This window comes from Neomonachus schauinslandi, chromosome 16, assembly GCF_002201575.2.
Source record: "Neomonachus schauinslandi chromosome 16, ASM220157v2, whole genome shotgun sequence".
NCBI classification, from domain to species: domain Eukaryota; kingdom Metazoa; phylum Chordata; class Mammalia; order Carnivora; family Phocidae; genus Neomonachus; species Neomonachus schauinslandi.
In genome coordinates, this window is record NC_058418.1 from 2,709,663 (window position 1) to 2,727,568 (window position 17,906).

Here is a 17,906-nt window from a genome sequence, read left to right on the forward strand (position 1 = left end):
TCAGAGGCGGCGGGGCCACGGGGGACGGAGTGGGGGCGGGGCTTACACACACCGGACACAGAGCAGCTCCGTAAAGTAAAATACAACAAAATGTTTTAATGAGCAAATTCGTCTTAGCAAATATGAAACTGCCACAGAGAGGAGAGGGACGGGGCCACGGAGCTGGGGCGCAGGTCAGGGAGACTAAAGAGGAGAGAGTCAACTACGTAAGAAACCGGGGAGGGCACCGGGGGGGAGGACCAGAGGCCAGGAGGACGGGAGCTGTGGTCCTGGAAAGGGAGAAGGCAGGGCACCGGGGCGGACAACAAAATTCAAAATAGTTTGGCCATAAAATATAAACACACTATGTTTCTACGGTGGGGAAAGGGAGGGGGAGGGTAGAAGGGAGGAGAGGCGAGGCTGTCCTGGGGAGGGGCTATGGGGGTCCTACCCCGCCCTGCTGTGCACCCCCTCCCCACCCCGACCCCTTCCCTCTGTGTCTGTGGGTGCATGTGTCTGTGTGGGCCTGTGCGCGCACTTCCCCATTGCCCTCCCCACCCCAACCCCCACCCCACCCCAATTGCTGCCATTCCAGTTGCTGCCGGCTGTCATTCGGCTGTCACTCCTCTGCCCATCTTCTTCAGAGGGGGAAAAGAGGGGGGGCGGGAGGGGGAGAAGCCCCCAGCCAGCCCTGCCCCCACCCTCCCCCTCCACCTCTACCAGAAGTCCCGGCGGTGGTAAGAGTCGGGGTCACAGTATTTTGTGACAACCACTCTGTTGGCGAACTTGCGACCCGTCAGGCCCTGCATGGCTTTCTGGCAGTCAAACACAGAGGTGAACTCCACGAAGATCTGCAAGAGTAAGAGACAGGTTGTGAAGGCAAGGTGGCCTCAGCCTCGGAGGATAAACTGGCTCAGCCACAGCCACCAGCCCGCATCTGCCCAAAACCCAGAAATCTGCAGGAGGAGGAGGAGGGAGGGAGGGAGAGGGCCTTGCTGCAGGTCGGGAGCATTTACCCAAATGTCCTCCAGAACCCCAGGATCAAAGAACAAGAGTGCACAGAGCAGAGCCATGTGGAGGCATGGGAGAGTGAGTGGAGCCAAGAGCCACATGGGACAGCAGCAAGCTCCCCAAGGAAAGAGAAGCATCTGTGTTCAGTGATCTCCCCTGTACCACACACCCTGCTGGGCGTTCCCCAAGGGCCATGTTCTCCCCAGAAGACAGATAAAAGAAATTAGGATTCAAACCCGGAATGACTCAAAAAAAACCAAACCAAAACAAAACAAACCCTGATCTAGACAAGTTTCTCTTGTTTGAACCACCAGTTTATGGGGGGGGGGGGGGGGGGAAAAAAAAAACCAAAAAAACAAAAAAAGGGAATTCTTTAAGACAGATACCCTGTTGCTTCAACAAAATGGCTTGCAAAGAAAAAAAAGAGCAGTACGTGCAGCTGTTAAGTTCTAAGAAAGTTCTAAATAAAATTGCAAGAATCCTTTTTTGGATACTTAAAACCAAGTATAAAAAGACATGTGGGTCAGGGAAATCTGAACACAAATTTAAGTTAATCCTAAGGGTAATTTTGTTAATGTAATAATGGTACTGTAGTTTCATTACAATTGTTTAGAAGTTATCTGTTAAAAGTTTAGAGCAGTAGTTCTCAACCAGCACAAATGTGTCCCCAAGCAACATTTTGCCATGTCTGGAGATGTTTTTGGCTGTCCAGAGGAGGGGATGTAGTGTTACCGTGCAGGAGGAGCCCCCATCTACTGGGTGGAGGCCAGGAATGGGGTTACACATCCAAAAGTGCACAGCACAGACCTCAAGGCAAGACTTACCTACCAGGCACCAAATATTTGTAGCTCAGTTATTAGAGAAATATACTTATTGCAGATAAAATATAGGAAATATGCTTTAAATTATTTCAGGAAAAAATTGGGAAGCTCAATACAGAAATTAAGAATGACAAACTATGGATAATTTGAAGCTGGGTGACAGGCACTAGAATACATATATTCCACAACAGAACTGAAGTGACCTACCGTAGGATGTCACAATACTTGTACTCTGATGTATGTTTGAAAAGAATGACCAAGTTTAAAAACTAAGATGATCCCAGACACCAGGCAGGTCTTCCCATTCATCCTTCCCACAAATACTGACTCGGCCCCTCAGGAGCCAGGCTCCGTCCCAACACCCATGACGGCACTGAGTGCGACGGACATGCCAGGAGCGGGTGCTTCCACCACCCCACACCAGTGAGGACTGGGCAGGAGAAGAGGGGGTAGGGAGGAAGGAAATGCTGCCCATCCCCCACCACCACCCCCAGCCCTGTCCCTTGGCCCTTGACACATTCCACTGCTCCCTGGGCAAGCTCATCCAGCTGACACCAAAACGGGGATCAGTATGTTCATGACGCCTAAGTTTCTATCAGACCTCATGCCTGGAACACAGCTCTGCTGAGGTGTCTCAGGACCTCAAACTGCCTGCCAACACTGTTCCCCAACACCAACGCCCACCCCGAAACCTGCTCCTCTCCCTTGCTTCTCACCTGCCATCTCTACCCAGTCACCAAAGCCAGGAGTCTGAGCAGCTTACCTGACTCCTCTTCCCCCTCCAGCACACCCCAATCAACCACCAGGATCTGGGTGTTTACAGGTCACGTGTCTCTCAAATCCATGGACTTCGCTCCATCCTCCTGCCGCTAGTTTCAATCAGGTCACCATCTTCCAACCAGCTTACCATAAGCTGTTAGTTCTCAAAGCTCCAGAGAGAGTACCACCATCACTTCTGCCAGCTCCATATTCCCAGCCTGCAGAACCCAGCTCTGCAGGGCTGGAGTAATTAACTACCTGCTCTATAACCCCCGACCAAGCTTACCTGATTAGGAGGAACTCTATGTGCCAGGTAACAGACCACATTCCAGACCTTTCAAAGGCTTCCTTCTCACTCCAGGGGACACCCAACATTCTTCTAAGACCCAGAGGCCAGCAAGATCTGCTGTACTGGGCCCCAGCTCCCAACCTCAGACCTCATCTCCCACTGCTCTCTGCTTAGGCTACACGAGCTTTGTCACTGTCCCCAAACACACCAGGCTCCTAACAGCAGAGGGATCTACGCTCACTGGGCTCCCTGCTCAGGACCCTACCTGCCTGCTGGGATAACCTGGTGTCACTTGGGCCTACTTAATGCCACCTCTTGACCTTCCTAAGAAAAGCATCCAGAGCTATTCTACTCCCTTCCCAGCTGCTACCTCAGGTAGGACACATATTGTCTTTGACAAGGCTGGCCCCAGGACTTGCCCTGCTTGAAGGCCTGAGTCACTAGGTGAGTGGTTAGATGAACCTAAGTCACCCCCCTTCTCTGTGCCCCAAGGAGGGTTCGAAGTGCTGACACCTGGCACAGTGCCGGAAGTGACATGACTCAGTGGGCTGGGAAATCAGGAGCACAACAACTGGAAGTCTGACCATGTGGCCTGAATCCTCTGAGGGAGGGCCCAGAGAGCTGCCGTAGAGTTTGGGGTCGCACAGGTAAGCTTAGTGAGTACCTGGCAGGCAGGAGATACAAGTGGGTTTGCTGCTGTTGTGACTGTTTTTAGCACTTTCCTCCCCACTGCACAGACAAAACCAAACCACTTGCGTAAGGTCACGTGACAGAGTCACGCTGTGAAGCACAGCTGCAGGGCCACGCTCCGGGGGGCCTCCCAACCCATCTGGGTCACAGCAGTGGTGTACACGCATGTACTGGGGGGGAGGGGCGCACGCACACACGCACACCTTTCCGCAGCCGGGCACCTCAACGCCGTCCACCGGCCGGGGAATCTCGATGGACTTGACAAGCCCATACTTGCTGCACTCATCCCGCACATCCTCCACGATCTCCTCGTACTCCTCATCGTCCAGTAACTCCTCGGGCAGCACCATGTTCATGAGGCACAGGACCTCAGTCGGGTGGCCACCCATCTGCACCTGGGAGCTCATGAGGCCCGGCACTTGCAGGGTCACGGGGGTCTGGTTGATGGTGCTCTGTGGGGAAAAGGGGGGGGCCGTCACGGCTAGGGCCACACAGCACCCCCAGAGGCCTACCCAGTAAAAAAAAAAACACACCCTGCCCCTGAAGGCCCAGGTGTCCACTCTCAGCGCAGCCCAGGAAAGCCAGGGCCAGAGCTTACAGGGACCTACTCCCATTCCCACCCAACCCCACCCACCCCGCGTCCCTCTAGCCAATGGAAGATGACGTGCCGGGGGGCTCACCAGCGTGGCATTCTTGGCTCCCACACTTGCCCTCTGGACGAGCAGTTTTTTATCCCCCAGCTGCATCCCATTCAGCCCCGCGATGGCCTGTGTATGGAGGATTGGGGGGGGGGGGGGGGGCGCAGCGAAGAGGTGGGGGTCAGGAGCCAGGAGACTGATACCTCCCCCCAAGCCCCAATACCCCAGAGCCGGGCATTGGTGGGGGAGAGCTTGGAAAGAGCTGGAACCGAGGGAAAGGGGCCAAGTCCCCCACACAGGGCCCTGCTACAGGCTGGCCTCCTCCCACCCCTCCCGAGGCGGGGGAAGACTGCAGTGTGGACACAGCAGGGTGAGAGGCAAGGGAGGATGCAGCAGCGCCAGGGACCCGGGGCTCACCTGATCTGTAACGTTGATGTCCACGTACTCACAGAAGGCGTAGCCCTTGGAGAGCCCTGTGGCACTGTCCTTGACCAGGTTGAAGGCCTTGAGAGGCCCGAACGATGTCAGCAGCTCTTTTACCTGCGGCGGGGCCGCAACTCCGTCAGGGCTGGTTTGGGCAAAGACTGGGAGGGGAGAAGCCAGGAGGAGGCAAGGGGTCTACCTGGTCATCATTCAGGTAATTGGGTAAGCCCCCGATGAACAGCTTGTGGGCAGAGTCCGGGACTACGGTGGACACAACTCCTGGGGAAAAAGGGGAGTAGACAGGCTTTGGTTTCCAGCACAAGGTCTTTCCCAGAGCCCTGGGGTGAGGGCACAGGGACAGGCCCATTATGTCTGCCACGACAACAACAAGGGGGCGATCCGCCATCCACCCACCCACTCTAGCCATGGAGGCCCAGCAACCATGGTCTCCCAAACCCGCCTGAGACTCTAGCAGCTTTCCTCGGAACACGCCATGACAGCAGCATTGCACTGCAGCAAAGGTCCCCCGCTCGGGGGCCACAAAGACACAAGCTCACACCCAAACCTGCCAATCACGGCAGGTCATGTTGGCTCTCGCCCTACGAGTAGTGAGGTATCAGGATGACACACCTACCCCTCCCCCTCCGTCAGACCACAACTCCAAGCCCTTTCCTACCACCTGATATTTACATCAGATATCCTGTTGAGACTCCTGGCCCTTTTCTCTGTGGTCCTGTATTTTTTCCAACTACAAAAGCTCAGCAACTCCCTCTCTGTTCTAGTGTGTGAAATCGGAGAGGCCTGCTGCTCCGGGTCCGTGAGGGCAGAGACGGGCCCAGTTCGCTCAGCACCCTGACCACAGAGGCCAGCAGGGATGTCACAGGGGACTCATGTCCGCTGAGTGGGTTTAATGACCACTACGTGTCCACCCCCATGGTGCTGTCTCCACTCAACTCTGGATTCAGAGATAAGTGCCTGCCAGGGGGCTCAGCCCGTTGGTCCCATTCACTTCAAAAGTGCGCCATTCAAATCCTGGAGGCTTCCTGTGAGCTGTGAGCTACCCAGAGCCCCAGCTCGCTGTTGGGGCTCAATGTTAAGAGAAACACCACCCACCCAGCCTGACCAGCTCCAGACTTTCCAAGGTCGGAGCCCACTACCAATGGCAGCATGGCCTGGCCCGCCTCTGCAGTCCACACCAAGTGGCCCCTCCCCACCTCCTCCTGACCTAGGAAGGGCAGGTGAGATACAAAATGGGAGAAAGCATCAGACACGGAGTCACTGGACCCAAAAAAGGGTGCACCCTCTACCACCACCACTCCAGCTACTTCAACAACCAGAGCTGAGCCCCATCAGGGTGGGGCCATGGGAGTGTGCACAGAGATCCAACATGTCCAAAGTAGGGTAAGCAGAGGCCACAGACCAGGCACTGCAGGTAAACTTAAATCTACTGCCTCAGTGCTCTCCAAAGCCCTATCCAGAGTAAGACAAGATAAACTAACGCAGAAAAAGAAGTTCTACCCTGGATTCATACAGGCAGAAAGAGAGATCTCTAGGGTCCCTATCACCTGTGACCACAGGTGGTTCTCGGCAAGCTAAGGCACCATCGCTCTGACCGATGGCAGACGAGGACAAGGGCAGAGGTTTGTCACCCCAGTAGGGGAGTAGCAGGGCCAGATGAACCTCAGCCAGCGGGCCGAGGCTGAGACCTGCTGTGCCGTGCACCCCAGGGAAGTACATAGTGCTGAGGGCACCAGGGTCGGGATCCCTGGATTTAAATCTGGGGTGCAGCACCAAGTAAGGCTCCCCTGGGCCTCAGTGTTCTCATCTATGAAACAAGAACAGTCACACCTACAACAGAGAATGAAAACAACCCACAAGGAGTATGCACCTAAAATGGGGCCTGAAGCCAGGCCAGTACCAGGGAGAAGTCAGAACCACAGTGACTGCAGACCCTGGGTGCACGATGGTTCTGAAGCAGGGGACAACCCACACGAGGTCACACAAACAGAAAGGAGTGATACAAATCAGTCCCAGTGCCCAAACATCAAGCCCCTGGGCAACCTCCTCTCCCAACACAACGGGCAGGCTCCTCCCTGACCATGCATCTACAGTCTCAGAAGGGACACCTGGCACATACCTCTCATCCTCAATTCCAAGGCCTCACCTCATCTCTGAAGGCCATGCTGGACCCCCAACAGCTGAGCAATCTTTTCTCGTACCTGGAATACCCCTTCCTCCTACCGTGCACTCACCACTGGGCCTGGCCGAGAACTCTGCTGAGGGAGTGGGTGCGTGGGGGTGAGGCCCCACTGGCAGGAGCCTGCTGAGGAAGATTACTGGGACTCGGCCCTGCACTGAGCAGGGAGCCTAGCATGGCAGTGGGCGGGTGCTCAGGGCTAGCTGAATTCACACACTGAATGGCTATTCTGCTTTCCTGCCTCCAAAACAGCTCTAGCTCTCCTCATTCTTCCCCTGCTCCCCTTTCCCTCTTGTCTTAAAAGGAGGGCCAGGATCCCACCATCGGTCCTAAAAAGCTAGGCCTGACTTCAGTGGGAATGAATTTAAGTTTTCACAACTCCAGGTGATGCGTGTTTAGTTTTAGGTCAACACGCTTCCATCAAGGTCAGGAAGTCGTCTTCCAGGTTCCTGAATTGTTCCTCGTCCAACCAAAAATGTCTGAATTTTATCACATGCTTTTCCCCCTTTTAACCTCCTTATGTAACTTTTTTTTTTTTTAATGGAAAATGAAGATCAAAACCTAAGTTTTACTCTGGAATTGGAGAAAAGCCAACCGGAGGATGCTTAACCTGCAGGCAGAATCCCACTTCCTGCCGCTTCCCACCACACTCCCAGAACTGAGCATGCCCGCCCAGGCACTGGTATTGCAGACCCTCAGCCCTCTCTGGGTGGGCAAATCCCAAAGTGAGAAGAGCGGTAAGTGATTTTTCAGCGGCTTCATCACACCAACAGCCACCTCTAGAAAGGGACCCATGACTCCAGGAAGACTCCAAAGCAGCTGTCCCTGGATCTATGAGATCTCCGTTCCCAGGGAGACCACTAATCGTGCCCTTGCCTTGCTTTCCTCCTGAGTGAAATGGGATCCCAGTATCCACAACGGTGGTTGTCAAACTGCTCACTAAAGGGCTGAGTGGCAAATGTTTTCTTTGTGGCCCACAGGGTCTCCGTCACTCAAATTGGCCACTGCTCAACAAAACAGACTATAGACAATCAGTGGGCTGGACTCTGTACTAATTAATCTTTATTTAAAAAATGGGCAGGGGGCGCCTGGCTGGCTCAGTCGGTAGAGCATGCGCCTCTTTAAGTGAGTTCGAGCCCCATGTTGGACGCGGAGCCTACTTAGGAAAAAAAAAAAAGGCAGTAAACCACGTTTGGCCTCGTAGCTGTCCCTCGCTGACCTTGCACTACAGGCTGTCATAAAAATTAACATGACACACAGAATCCACTTGGGACACTGCCTGACACAGTAAGCTTCAGCAAGTAGATAGGCTCCTTACATTATTAAAAATGACTTAAAGCACACTAAATTTACTTAACAAAGGGGTGCCTGGGTGGCCTAGTCAGTTAGGTGCCCGACTCTTGGTTTTGGCTCAGGTCATGATCTTGCGGTCGTGGGACTGAGCCGGCATCAGACTGCTCCAGGCTTTCTACCCCCCTCAACCCCCCTTCTCACGCACTCTAAAATAAATAAAATCCTGGGGCGCCTGGGTGGCTCAGGTGTTAAGCGTCTGCCTTCGGCTCAGGGCATGATCCCAAGGTCCTGGGATCGAGCCCCACATCGGGATCCCTGCTCAGCGGGGAGCCTGCTTCTCCCTCTCCCACTCCCCGTTTCTGTTCCCTCTCTCACTGTAACTGTCATGTAAATAAATAAAATCTTTAAAAAAAAAATAAATAAAATCTTTAAAAGGTTTGCTTTGCACAGAACAAAGTTCCATGGCTTCACCTGGGACATGGTCCCACAGATGCGTGCCCACATAGAAAGTCATCAGGCCGTGTGCTTAGAGCAGGTCAGTACATAGAACACCTCAGGCATTGAAAGAATTCAAGAGATCCACTGGACCTACCCAATTATTACGGTGGAAAACACTGGACAAGCCAGGGAACCAGCCCCCAGTCCTGAGGTACCACTCTTTCTGGGACTCCAAGTCCCCTGCTTTGCCAAGAGTGGACTCGGTTTCTAAAAGGTATCCTCAGGGCGAAACCTCAGCCTTCTACTTCTCAGTACAAGTAGAAGGAATCCCACCTTCTACCACTTTCTCCCTCCATGCCCAGAGCACCAGGGCTCACCCACCTTTCCTAGAAGAATTCCAGGACCTGAGCCCCAAGACCCCCAGCTCCACCACAGCACGAGCTCCTCCAAGCCCACTTTGCTCCCTGCACCACAACGGGGCCTCACAGAGACGCAAATCCTCACTTACACCCACCACAGGACACGGCAACCAGCCTGCAGGTCGACTGAGGCCTGCTGTCTGTTTCCATAAAGCCCGCAAGGGTTTTCAGAGGTTATTGCACAACATGGGGATAGTACACGAAACAGGAAAGTCAACAACCGTAAACGGCAAGGCCGTGCCCATTCACTTAGGTATCACAAGGCTGTGTGCAGGCTGCCACGTCACAACAGAACTGTGACCCAGACGGTATAGCCCACAAACCCAAAGATATTTACTACCTGGTCCTCCACAAGAAAAGCTCACCGACCCCAGATTGGCTATGCTCTCCGCTGACCCAGAATACTACTGAACATAGCTGTGGGGAATGGTCCAAAGCACACGAGTCAAGAGAAACACCGAGACCAAAAAAATGAGGCAATATCCAGCTGCCCATCCCCACATGGGGAGCCTACCTGCTTGTGCTCACACTGACCACCAAGGTCCCAGAACGAGAATGACAGCCAGGCTGCAAGCCCTTCACCTCCCTCAACACATCCCACAATTGAGGGAGTGCAAACTCAAGCGGGGAGAACGCCCAGCTCCAAAGGTTTGGGGAAATGAACGAGAAGCACTCACACCATTTCCCAAGCATCTCCAGCTAGGCCGGAGACGGAAGGGAGGAACTAGGCCCCCACTCACCAGGCACGTAGACAGAGGGATTCTCTGACATGCCAGGCAGAGGCTGGTAGTCGTGAGGCCTGCGGATCTTCAGCGACTGGCCCTGGAAGATGATGCCATCGAAGGCCATGGCCTGGGTGGTCTCATCCACTGAGCGGAACTGAAAGAGAAGGGGGTGGCGAGGGTCAGGGAGCCCAGCAGACAACGGCCTGCAGAAGGGCCCTTGGCAAACAAGGGCTGCTGCAGAGGTGCTGCCGCCAGGAGAAATGCACAATTTCCTGACCCCACCATGCACCCGGCTCACCTCCAAGAAGGCAAAGTTCTTGTCTTGGTTAATCTGCACAGCCAAGACAGGGTTGCCAGGGGCCTGGGTCAGCCCCCCAAGGCGCATCTGGGCGTTGAAGAAGTCCATCATGGCCTCCTGCAGAGGGAATAGGAGACAGGGAGGGGCGGGGGAAGGGAGGTGGAGAGAGGAGGGGAGGGTGAGAGAGGGAGACACAGAGGGGTTTAAGGGTAAGGGGAAGGGAGGGGGTAGGGAAGGGTGGAAAAAGGGAGGGAACAGTGGAATAGGGACGGGGGCACAGAGATCAATAGTAGGAACAAAGGCAAGAGAAGATAAGAGCCAACAGGGAGGGAAGAAGGCAGTAGCGAGAGACAGCCAGAGACCAAGAGCGTGGGGAGGGCCACGGGGACCCCAACCAGAGAAGAGACATCATCCAAGAAAAATGCATGGAAACAGTGACAACGGGAAAACAAGAAAGAGCATCAAACAGAAAACAAGGAGATGGAACGTGAAAAAAAAGCATCCAATGGCAACAAGAGGAAAGTGATAGGAAAGCAACAAAGAAAAAGCAGGCAGGAATAGAGAGCACCAAGTCAGAGAGAAAAAGGAGCAAAGATACAGGGAGGGTGGAGGGAAGGAGGGTGGGGTGAGGGAGGGTGGGCGGGAGGGGAGGAGAAAAGAGTGATGTGGCGGGATCTGGCCCTGGAGTCCGGGGGCTGCTTTATCAAACGTAGCAAAGTGCAGGTTGAGAAAGTCAGAATGGACCTTACTTGCCTTCGACGACGGTAGCAAACTTTTTGTTGCTACGAGGGATCTCAGCCCCACAATATTTCACTTTAAAGAGAAATGGAAACAACTCTTTGATCTCGGGATTCTCGGGGTGCCACGGGAAGGGGTTGGGGAGAGGGGAGGGGAGAGGAGCGGTGGGGAAGGTTGGGGAGGTCAGGGCCATCAAAAACAAAAGAGCAGCGACCACGGGAGGGACGTGGGGAGAGGATGGGGAACAGGCGGCAGAGAACCAGAGGTGTGTCAGAGAAATCTGAGGGGAGCGTGCGTCTGTGTGTTTGTGTGTCTGTGTGTGTGTGTCAACGTGCGTGTGCGCGCGTGCGAGTCTCCCTCTCTGTCTCTCTCGATACGGATTCATGGATTTTCGTAGGTTCGTTATGTGTGTGCTTGATCCCTGGGTTGTTGGAGGAGGTTGGGAGAGGGGAGACGGGAGAGGGGAAGAGGAGGGAGGGAGAGGGCCACCCCCAGCCCGGCCCCTGGCTGGCTCAACTCCATCGGTCCGTCTGGGAGGGGGCCGGGGGGCCTTGCAGGAGCAGAGTCTGACCCGTGCAGGTGGGGGGAGGGAAGGGAGGGAAGGGGCGGAATGGGTGGGGGGAACTGGGGAGAGGGTAGGGGCAGGGAAAAGGCAGGGGGCGGGCAGTACCTCAGTGATGCCAAAGGGGATGTTGCCCACGTAGAGGCGCCGGGCCTGTCTGGTCATCTGGCTCCCGACCACGGGCACCGGCGTCGGGGTCACAGCCAGGCCATCAGGGGTCATGGTGGGGAGAAGGGCGGTGGCTGGAATCTGACCCGCAGCTTCAAGAAGAGCAGGACAGGATTAGACCACAACAGGGCAATCCTCCACCGCCCACCTGGTTCAGGGATCACCCACTGCACACCCGGAGTGCCACGGGAGGGCAGCTTCCCACGGACCAGCCCAATGCAAGTTCAACCCCACTCCGCCAAGGAGTCTTGCAGCACCTCCTCCGTGGTGGTTGAAAAGGCAGAAACCAGGAAGCCCAGGACACAAACCTTATCCCGCCACCCCACAGCACCACCACCCGCCCCTCCGCCAGATCAGAGTCTGCTCCCTCAACCGCCCAGCACGCTCAGTTCATTAGCTAATGAAGCAGCAGCTAAAGCCTACCTTGCATGGCCTTGTACTGCATGGGGGTGATGTGCTCAAAGCCAGGTGGTGGTACATCCCAGTATTTACGGACCTTCTTCTTCTTCTCATGGCGGGGGGAACGACTGGGAAGGGGGGAGGGGAGAGCAGGGCAGGACAACCTCAGTCTGACCAGGCTCCCCTCAGCTCCCCACCAGGAGTGCAGCGCTCTCCAGGAGGGAGAGGATCTGGGTCAGGGTCGCACCCAGGCCTGGGGGAGGGTGCTGGTTTCAAGGCAAGTGGACTCTCTTCCCCAGTGCTTGGGCTAGGGCTGGACGAGGACAGGGCAGGGCGCACGGGGGCGGCGGGGGGGGGCACAGGGAGTGGACATCAGGGTGGAAGGGGCAGGAAGAGAAGCTCACATCAATCCACCGTGCTCCTCTTTAGCGCCTCTGGTCAAAGGTTTGCTGGGGGGTGGGAGGGAAAGGTATGGGGAAGGGTGACTGGGGACCCTTGTCTTCCCCACACGCCACACCTCCCCAAGGGCACAGAGCCCCAGGGCTGGGGGCAGGCCCCCTCGGCCCTGCCACTCCCCCCAAACCCCCCACCCAGGAAAGAGGCACTGAGGAAGGCAGAAAAAGCCACACAGACCACTTTCTACTTGGAGAAACTGAGATGGAAGGAGGCAGAAGAACTTCAACCTACCCCACCCTTCCTCACCTAAGGGGACAGAAAACAGAGAGGGCAGTCTACAGAAAGAAGAAGCATTAGAAAAGCAGAAAGCAGTCAGGAATAGGAGATGCTGCCCCACTTCAGAAACCCCCTCTTCCCAGGAAACAAAGCACAGGCCCCAAAAGACAATCCCATAGAGAACCACAGACAATGGGGAAAAAAAGAAACCAGGCCTAAGAAACAGGGACTAGAATGGGCCTCACGAAAGAAGAAAGAGAGTCGAGTGCCCTGACTCCAGACTCAACTCCAAGATAAACAACCTACTGCCCCCACCAACCCACCAGAAACTGAGTAAAACAAAACTCCAGGAATAGGGTAAAAAAACAAACAAACAAACAAACAAAACTTAACTCAAGACAGACAAAGAGCAGACCCCCCGCCCCCCAGATGCACAGAGAGAAGCACACAAGATCTGAGCGCACCGATACCCGGTTCCCACCTGTGCCCAGCCAGGAGTCCCCAAACCCTGGTACCTTCGTCGTCGCCTGTCCCGGGAGGCGCTCCGCTGGTCCCGGTTGCGCCGGTCCCGACTCCGGCTCCGGCGCTTGCGGTCCCGGCTTCGAGAGCGGCTGTGGCTGCGCTTCCGGTGCCGGTTCTCCTTGTCTCGCTCTGAGCCAGGGCGAGGGGAAGGAGAATGAGCTGAGGGAGGACACGGCCCAGCCCACCCACTCTGGTAGCTATGCCCCGAGCCCCAGGGAGGCCACCCCCAAGGGGAAGGGACTCAATGGAGGAGGGGAGATAACAGGCTTCCTGGGTCCACAGGCGAGTCCAGGGACCCTGGGGGACCAAGGGGACGGGAGCCGGTTACCTGAGGGGACAGGACCTGGAAATGCCCCCGGGGTGTAAGATACCTGAGGATGCTCAGGAGGAGCTGGGGAGCCAGAGAAGACAGAGGAGGCTGGCTCCTGGTCCCCCTCGAGGGCTGAGGGGCCTGACCCCAGGGTCGTCCCTGAGAGGGGCAGGGCTAGAGGCTGGGGAATCAAGAGACCCAATGATGTTTTCCTGAATGAAGGAAACTGGCGACCCCTCAGGAAAGACCTCCTCAACCAGTTGGTACCCACAGCCCCACCATCAGGCCCCAGGGTCAGGTGCCAGGCAGGATCTGATATCCCCAGGAAGCCAGGACACCCGACAGTCCCTGCCCAACCAGGTGAAGAATGCAAGATGCCCTCCTCTAGGGAGGTGCCCCTTTCTGAATGTGGGCTAAAACAGGGAGATACCTGGCCCTGCCTCAGGAGGTAGGGGAGGAGCGTGCCCTGCCCACTACCCCTCGCAGGCTGGCATCCCAAACCACCCCATCCTGCCCACACTCCCTCAAAGCTAGTGACTGGGGTCCAGCCCCCAGTTGGCTCCCTCAACCCCCTCTATGGCCTTGGGGGTGGCGACTAGGAACGGAGCACAGCCTTGCCCGTAAAACCACAAAAACCTCTGCTCAACAGACCTCTCGCCCTGGGAAGGAAGTGCAGACCAAACCACCAGCACCATGTCACAGTGCATTTCCTCAGTCTTTAGTTCAAAACACCCCCGACTCCTCCGCTACCCCATGTCTATGGACAGAAGCAGGAAGAGGCAATAAAGACAGGGTGTTAAAGTGGACTTTAACCTCATGGGTTCTACTTTATCTCATGTTTTCTGAGACTTTAACCATGAACTTCCCATAAATAAATCTCAATTCCAGAACCACTAAAACAGAAAAACACGCACCTCAGAAAAGGAAAAAACAGAAAAGACACAAGAATGCTCCTAAAACCCATCTGTACTCAGTAGCCCCACTTGCCCTCAGTCCTCACTGCGCAGAAAAAAACATTTCTACCCACTCAAACAACAGAGAGGGAAACTAAGGCGCAGGAGATCACGTAACTTGCCCACAGCAAAAACAAAAATACAGTGAAGCCTGAAGATGAACCCTGTAATGTTAGCAAGTACAGTTAGGCACCTGAGCACACTCCTTAACTTAGGACAGGCAGAACACTTAAGGGTCTGCCTAGGACCACTAGTTAACAACATTACTATCTCTACCAACCAAAAAAACAGAATTTAAGTCAGGGACTCGAGACAACGTGAAGTAGTAAGCAGACAAGCATGGCACTGGACACAGAGCAGCTGTGGCCTGGGGCTCTGGGCCTCTGGCTGGGAGCCCCAGGAACCTTCCCTGAGGCTCAGGCTCTGAAACAGACAAGCAGGCAAAGGTACCAACATAGAGAAAGCAGTGCTGCCTGCTGGGTACCTGCCACCAGACAAAGTTAGTTCTCTGGGGACACACGTGCCCCAGCCACGGGCTGAAGCTCAGAGGCCGGCCCCCAGAGAGAACACAGGCAGCGCAACACGTGGACAGAGCTCCCAGCCTCCCGACACACACAGATCCCAGACAAAAACAGAAAACGAACTTCGGTCGCTCAAAATGCGGTGGCCACATCGTGGGACAGCTCCACCAACCCAGAAGTTCAGGCCAGGGCTGAGCGCCGGGCCTCCCAGCGCCAGGGAGAAGCCAGACGACTCATCTGCAAGCGCCTTGAGGGGGAGCTCAATCAGCCCCACCTGGCAGCCTGGCCTCGCACCAGCCAGACTCAGGGTGGGTTTCAGCTCTCCTGCTCACTAACGGTGTGCAACCACGCAAACACTGCCAAACCTCCCCAGAAACAAAGGTCCCATGTATCCCAGGCGTGTGAGAACGTGGAAGAATGCCAGCTGAACGAAGACATGCCTCTCCACTTGGTAGTGGGCATCACACTAACGATAATTCCAAAATAAAACACATATCGCTTATTAGGCGCTTAGCGTGTACCAAGGCCCAGGCCACACACGTTTTCTACGTGTTGCCCTACGTGATCTCAGCTCTGCCTCTTACCAGCTGAGATCTAGACAAGTGCCAAAACTTTGAGCCGGTTTCCTCCTCTGCAAAAGGAAGAAAGTCATTTCAGCCTCACGTGGCTCTTACGAGGATGCACTCAGAAAAACTGCAAAGAGCGTAGCAAAGCGCCCAGCACTTGGCAAGCGCTCAGCTTCATCTATCATCACGATCCTCCTCCTCAATTCCACAAACGCGGTGACACAAGAACCACCCCACGAGCGGTAGACACGGACACCGAAATCTTACAAACGCAACAGAGCAGGTGTTTGAAGCCAGGCACGCCCGGCTGCACGGGCGCTCAGGAGGAGGGCCTGGCCCCCGCCGGGGCCGCTCTCCGTCTCACACGGATCGCCGCAGCGTCCACCGCCTGTCCTCCTCCTGACACGCCGCAGCCCCCACGCCCCTCGGCCCCAGCTTGGGGGAACGTGCTTCCGCCCGCCCCGAGCCTCAGCTTCCTCCTGCCCGCGCAGTGCTGAGGCCGCGTCTACGCGCCCCGACGCCGGGACCGGACGAGCAGCCAACACTCCACGCTGCGGGCGTCGGGCTGCCCCAACTCCCGCGTCTCAAGGACGCACGCGTGTCCTCTCCCACGAGGCACACCGCGGCACGCTCGCTGCCCTGGGCCGGGGGGGCCCCCCCCCAGACTGGCGCCCACGTGAAGGGGGCTCGCAACCGCCATTTTGGAACAAAGGGGGCGTGGAGACCCGGGCCGCGGGCCCGGCCGGAAGCGGAAGTGCCGGGACAGTGGGAAAGAAAGGAAGCATTACGGGATCTGATAACACAAAACCCTCCTTTCAAATTAGTTAAAAAGGAAAAAGAGAACAAGTGGTGCGGAGTCCGCGAGGGAACGCCCGCCCAGCCGCGCCGCCTCCGCCGCGCACCACGTGGGGCGCAGAACGGAGCGCGCCGCGCATGCGTCCGGGACCCGCGCCCGCCGCCCCCTCCCCTCCCCTCCCGCGCGCGGCGGCACGCCGGGTGGTCACGTGAGCGAGGCGCGCGCCGCGGAGCGGTGGGGGGGCGCCGCGCGGCCCTGAAAGGAGGGGAAGAGAGGGGGAAAATGGCGGGGGACACGGAGAGAGGCCAGGAGCCGCCCTGCCCGCCGCCCCGCGCCCCCGGCGCCCTCACCTTGCTTATTCTCGTTGAGCTGCCGCTCGAACTCGTCGAAGTCCGACATGCTGAGGCGGCCGCGTAAGGGCCCTGTGCAGCTCTGGCCTCGCCTTGCCGCCCGCCCGCTCCGGCCGCTTCGGCTACTTCCGCCGCTCGCTTCGGCTACTTCCGGGCGCCGCCGGCGCTCCGCCGCCTCCTACCTAATCAAGCCCCGGCCGCCCGCCCCGCCCCGCCCCGGCTCCGCCCCTCTCCCCGCCCTCCCGCCCGCGAGGCGCCCCTCCCCCCAGAGCCTGGCTCCAAATAGCGTCCGCTATTTCCCGACCGTAGAAGGAATCGGGAGCGGCGGCTTCGGCTGCTTCCGAAAACACCCGAAGCGAGGATTTCACCGGCTTCCCAAGCAATCGTAACTTTTCGGAAACTAGCTCTTCAACGTTCGGGTGTTTCCGTAGGTCCGCGCGTTCCTCTGCGCCCAGCCCCCCCCAAGGGTTCGGCTTCTTCCGACAATTCAAACCGCCCCAGTCTCTGGCTGCTCCCGCAGATTCTGCCCGCTCTTCGCCGCCAGCCCTATCCAAGCAATCGGCTACTTCCGACAATCCTAACCGTCCCGGACTTCTGCGCTTTCTGAAGATTTCCAGCGCTGGCTCTCGGAACCACCCAGAGGATTAAACCCGATGCCAAGCTTCGGCTCTTTCCGGACAGTGCACTCACTCCTCCCCTGCCCGAGAACTTCGGCTCCTTCCGCCACCGCTTCGGGAAGGCCTCACTCACGGGGACAGCTTCGGTTTTTTCCGTCGGCGCTTCGGCTCCTTCCGGCTCCGGGAACCGAAAAGGGAGGGAGGACAGAGACGAGGTTGGTCAGGAGAAGGGATACAGAGAAAGGGCGGGGTCCCGGCTCTCTGCACCTGGCTCTCCGGGTGGGGAGAGCGGAGGGAAAGACGGGCCGATCTCGCGCAGGGCCTAAGAAGGTTGCGCGAGACAAAAGCAGGCAGCGGGGTGAAGGGTGCGCGCGGCCGCTGCGGAGGTTGCCAGCGCGGCTTTGTGCGCCTGCGTAGAGTGGAAGAGAAAGGGGGGGGTTAGATCGGCTTCTGCGCCTGCGTAGAGGTCGGTCTGAGGCGAGGTTTCTCTCCGTGCGGGAGGCGAGCGCGTTCCAGAGGCCCCAGCACGCGTGCGCGAGACTTTCCCTTACTCCGGGAAAGGTACTGAATTGCAGACCGTTAAGCACATCCGCCGTCTCCTGGTTGCTGTAGCAACCGCGTAAGCGCGCTCGCTCCCCTCCCGCAGCGCAGGCGCAGCAGGCGACGTAGACGGCACTTTCGGAAGACCAGTAATCCGGCAGTACCGCCTCCTAGCGGGCGGGCGTGGAAGCCTCCGCCCAGACGTGTCTCGC

At 56.9% G+C, this 17,906-nt stretch overlaps 1 protein-coding gene across 2 annotated transcripts; it reads right to left on the reverse strand.

Annotated features, from left to right (window-relative positions):
* Nucleotides 1-71: 71 nt before the first annotated feature.
* On the reverse strand, nucleotides 72-16,750 carry U2AF2 (U2 small nuclear RNA auxiliary factor 2). Of its 2 annotated transcripts, none has more exons than XM_021682352.2 (12): nucleotides 16,538-16,750; nucleotides 13,035-13,170; nucleotides 12,252-12,296; nucleotides 11,872-11,975; nucleotides 11,389-11,540; nucleotides 9,981-10,097; nucleotides 9,698-9,836; nucleotides 4,810-4,889; nucleotides 4,605-4,727; nucleotides 4,218-4,316; nucleotides 3,753-4,001; nucleotides 72-830 (listed from the first exon to the last, which is right to left on the reverse strand). In XM_021682352.2, the coding sequence occupies exons 1-12, from the start codon at nucleotides 16,584-16,586 to the stop codon at nucleotides 696-698; spliced, it is 1,428 nt and encodes a 475-aa protein (XP_021538027.1). In that variant the 5' UTR covers nucleotides 16,587-16,750; the 3' UTR covers nucleotides 72-695. The 2 variants fall into 2 exon arrangements, with proteins under 2 accessions (XP_021538027.1, XP_021538028.1); XM_021682353.2 differs by having other exon boundaries at nucleotides 4,230-4,316; nucleotides 16,538-16,725.
* Between the last annotated feature and the right edge of the window lie 1,156 nt (nucleotides 16,751-17,906).

Coding starts and splice junctions, on each gene's coding strand:
- U2AF2 (XM_021682352.2), bottom strand. CDS start 16,586: ATGTCGGACTTCGACGAGTTCGAGCGGCAGCTCAACGAGAATAAGCAA. Junction 12,297..13,034: donor CGGGACAGGCGACGACGAAG/GTACCAGGGTTT, acceptor CCCACCCCCCAG/CAAACCTTTGACCAGAGGCG. Junction 10,098..11,388: donor TCCCCTTTGGCATCACTGAG/GTACTGCCCGCC, acceptor TTCCCTCTGCAG/GAGGCCATGATGGACTTCTT.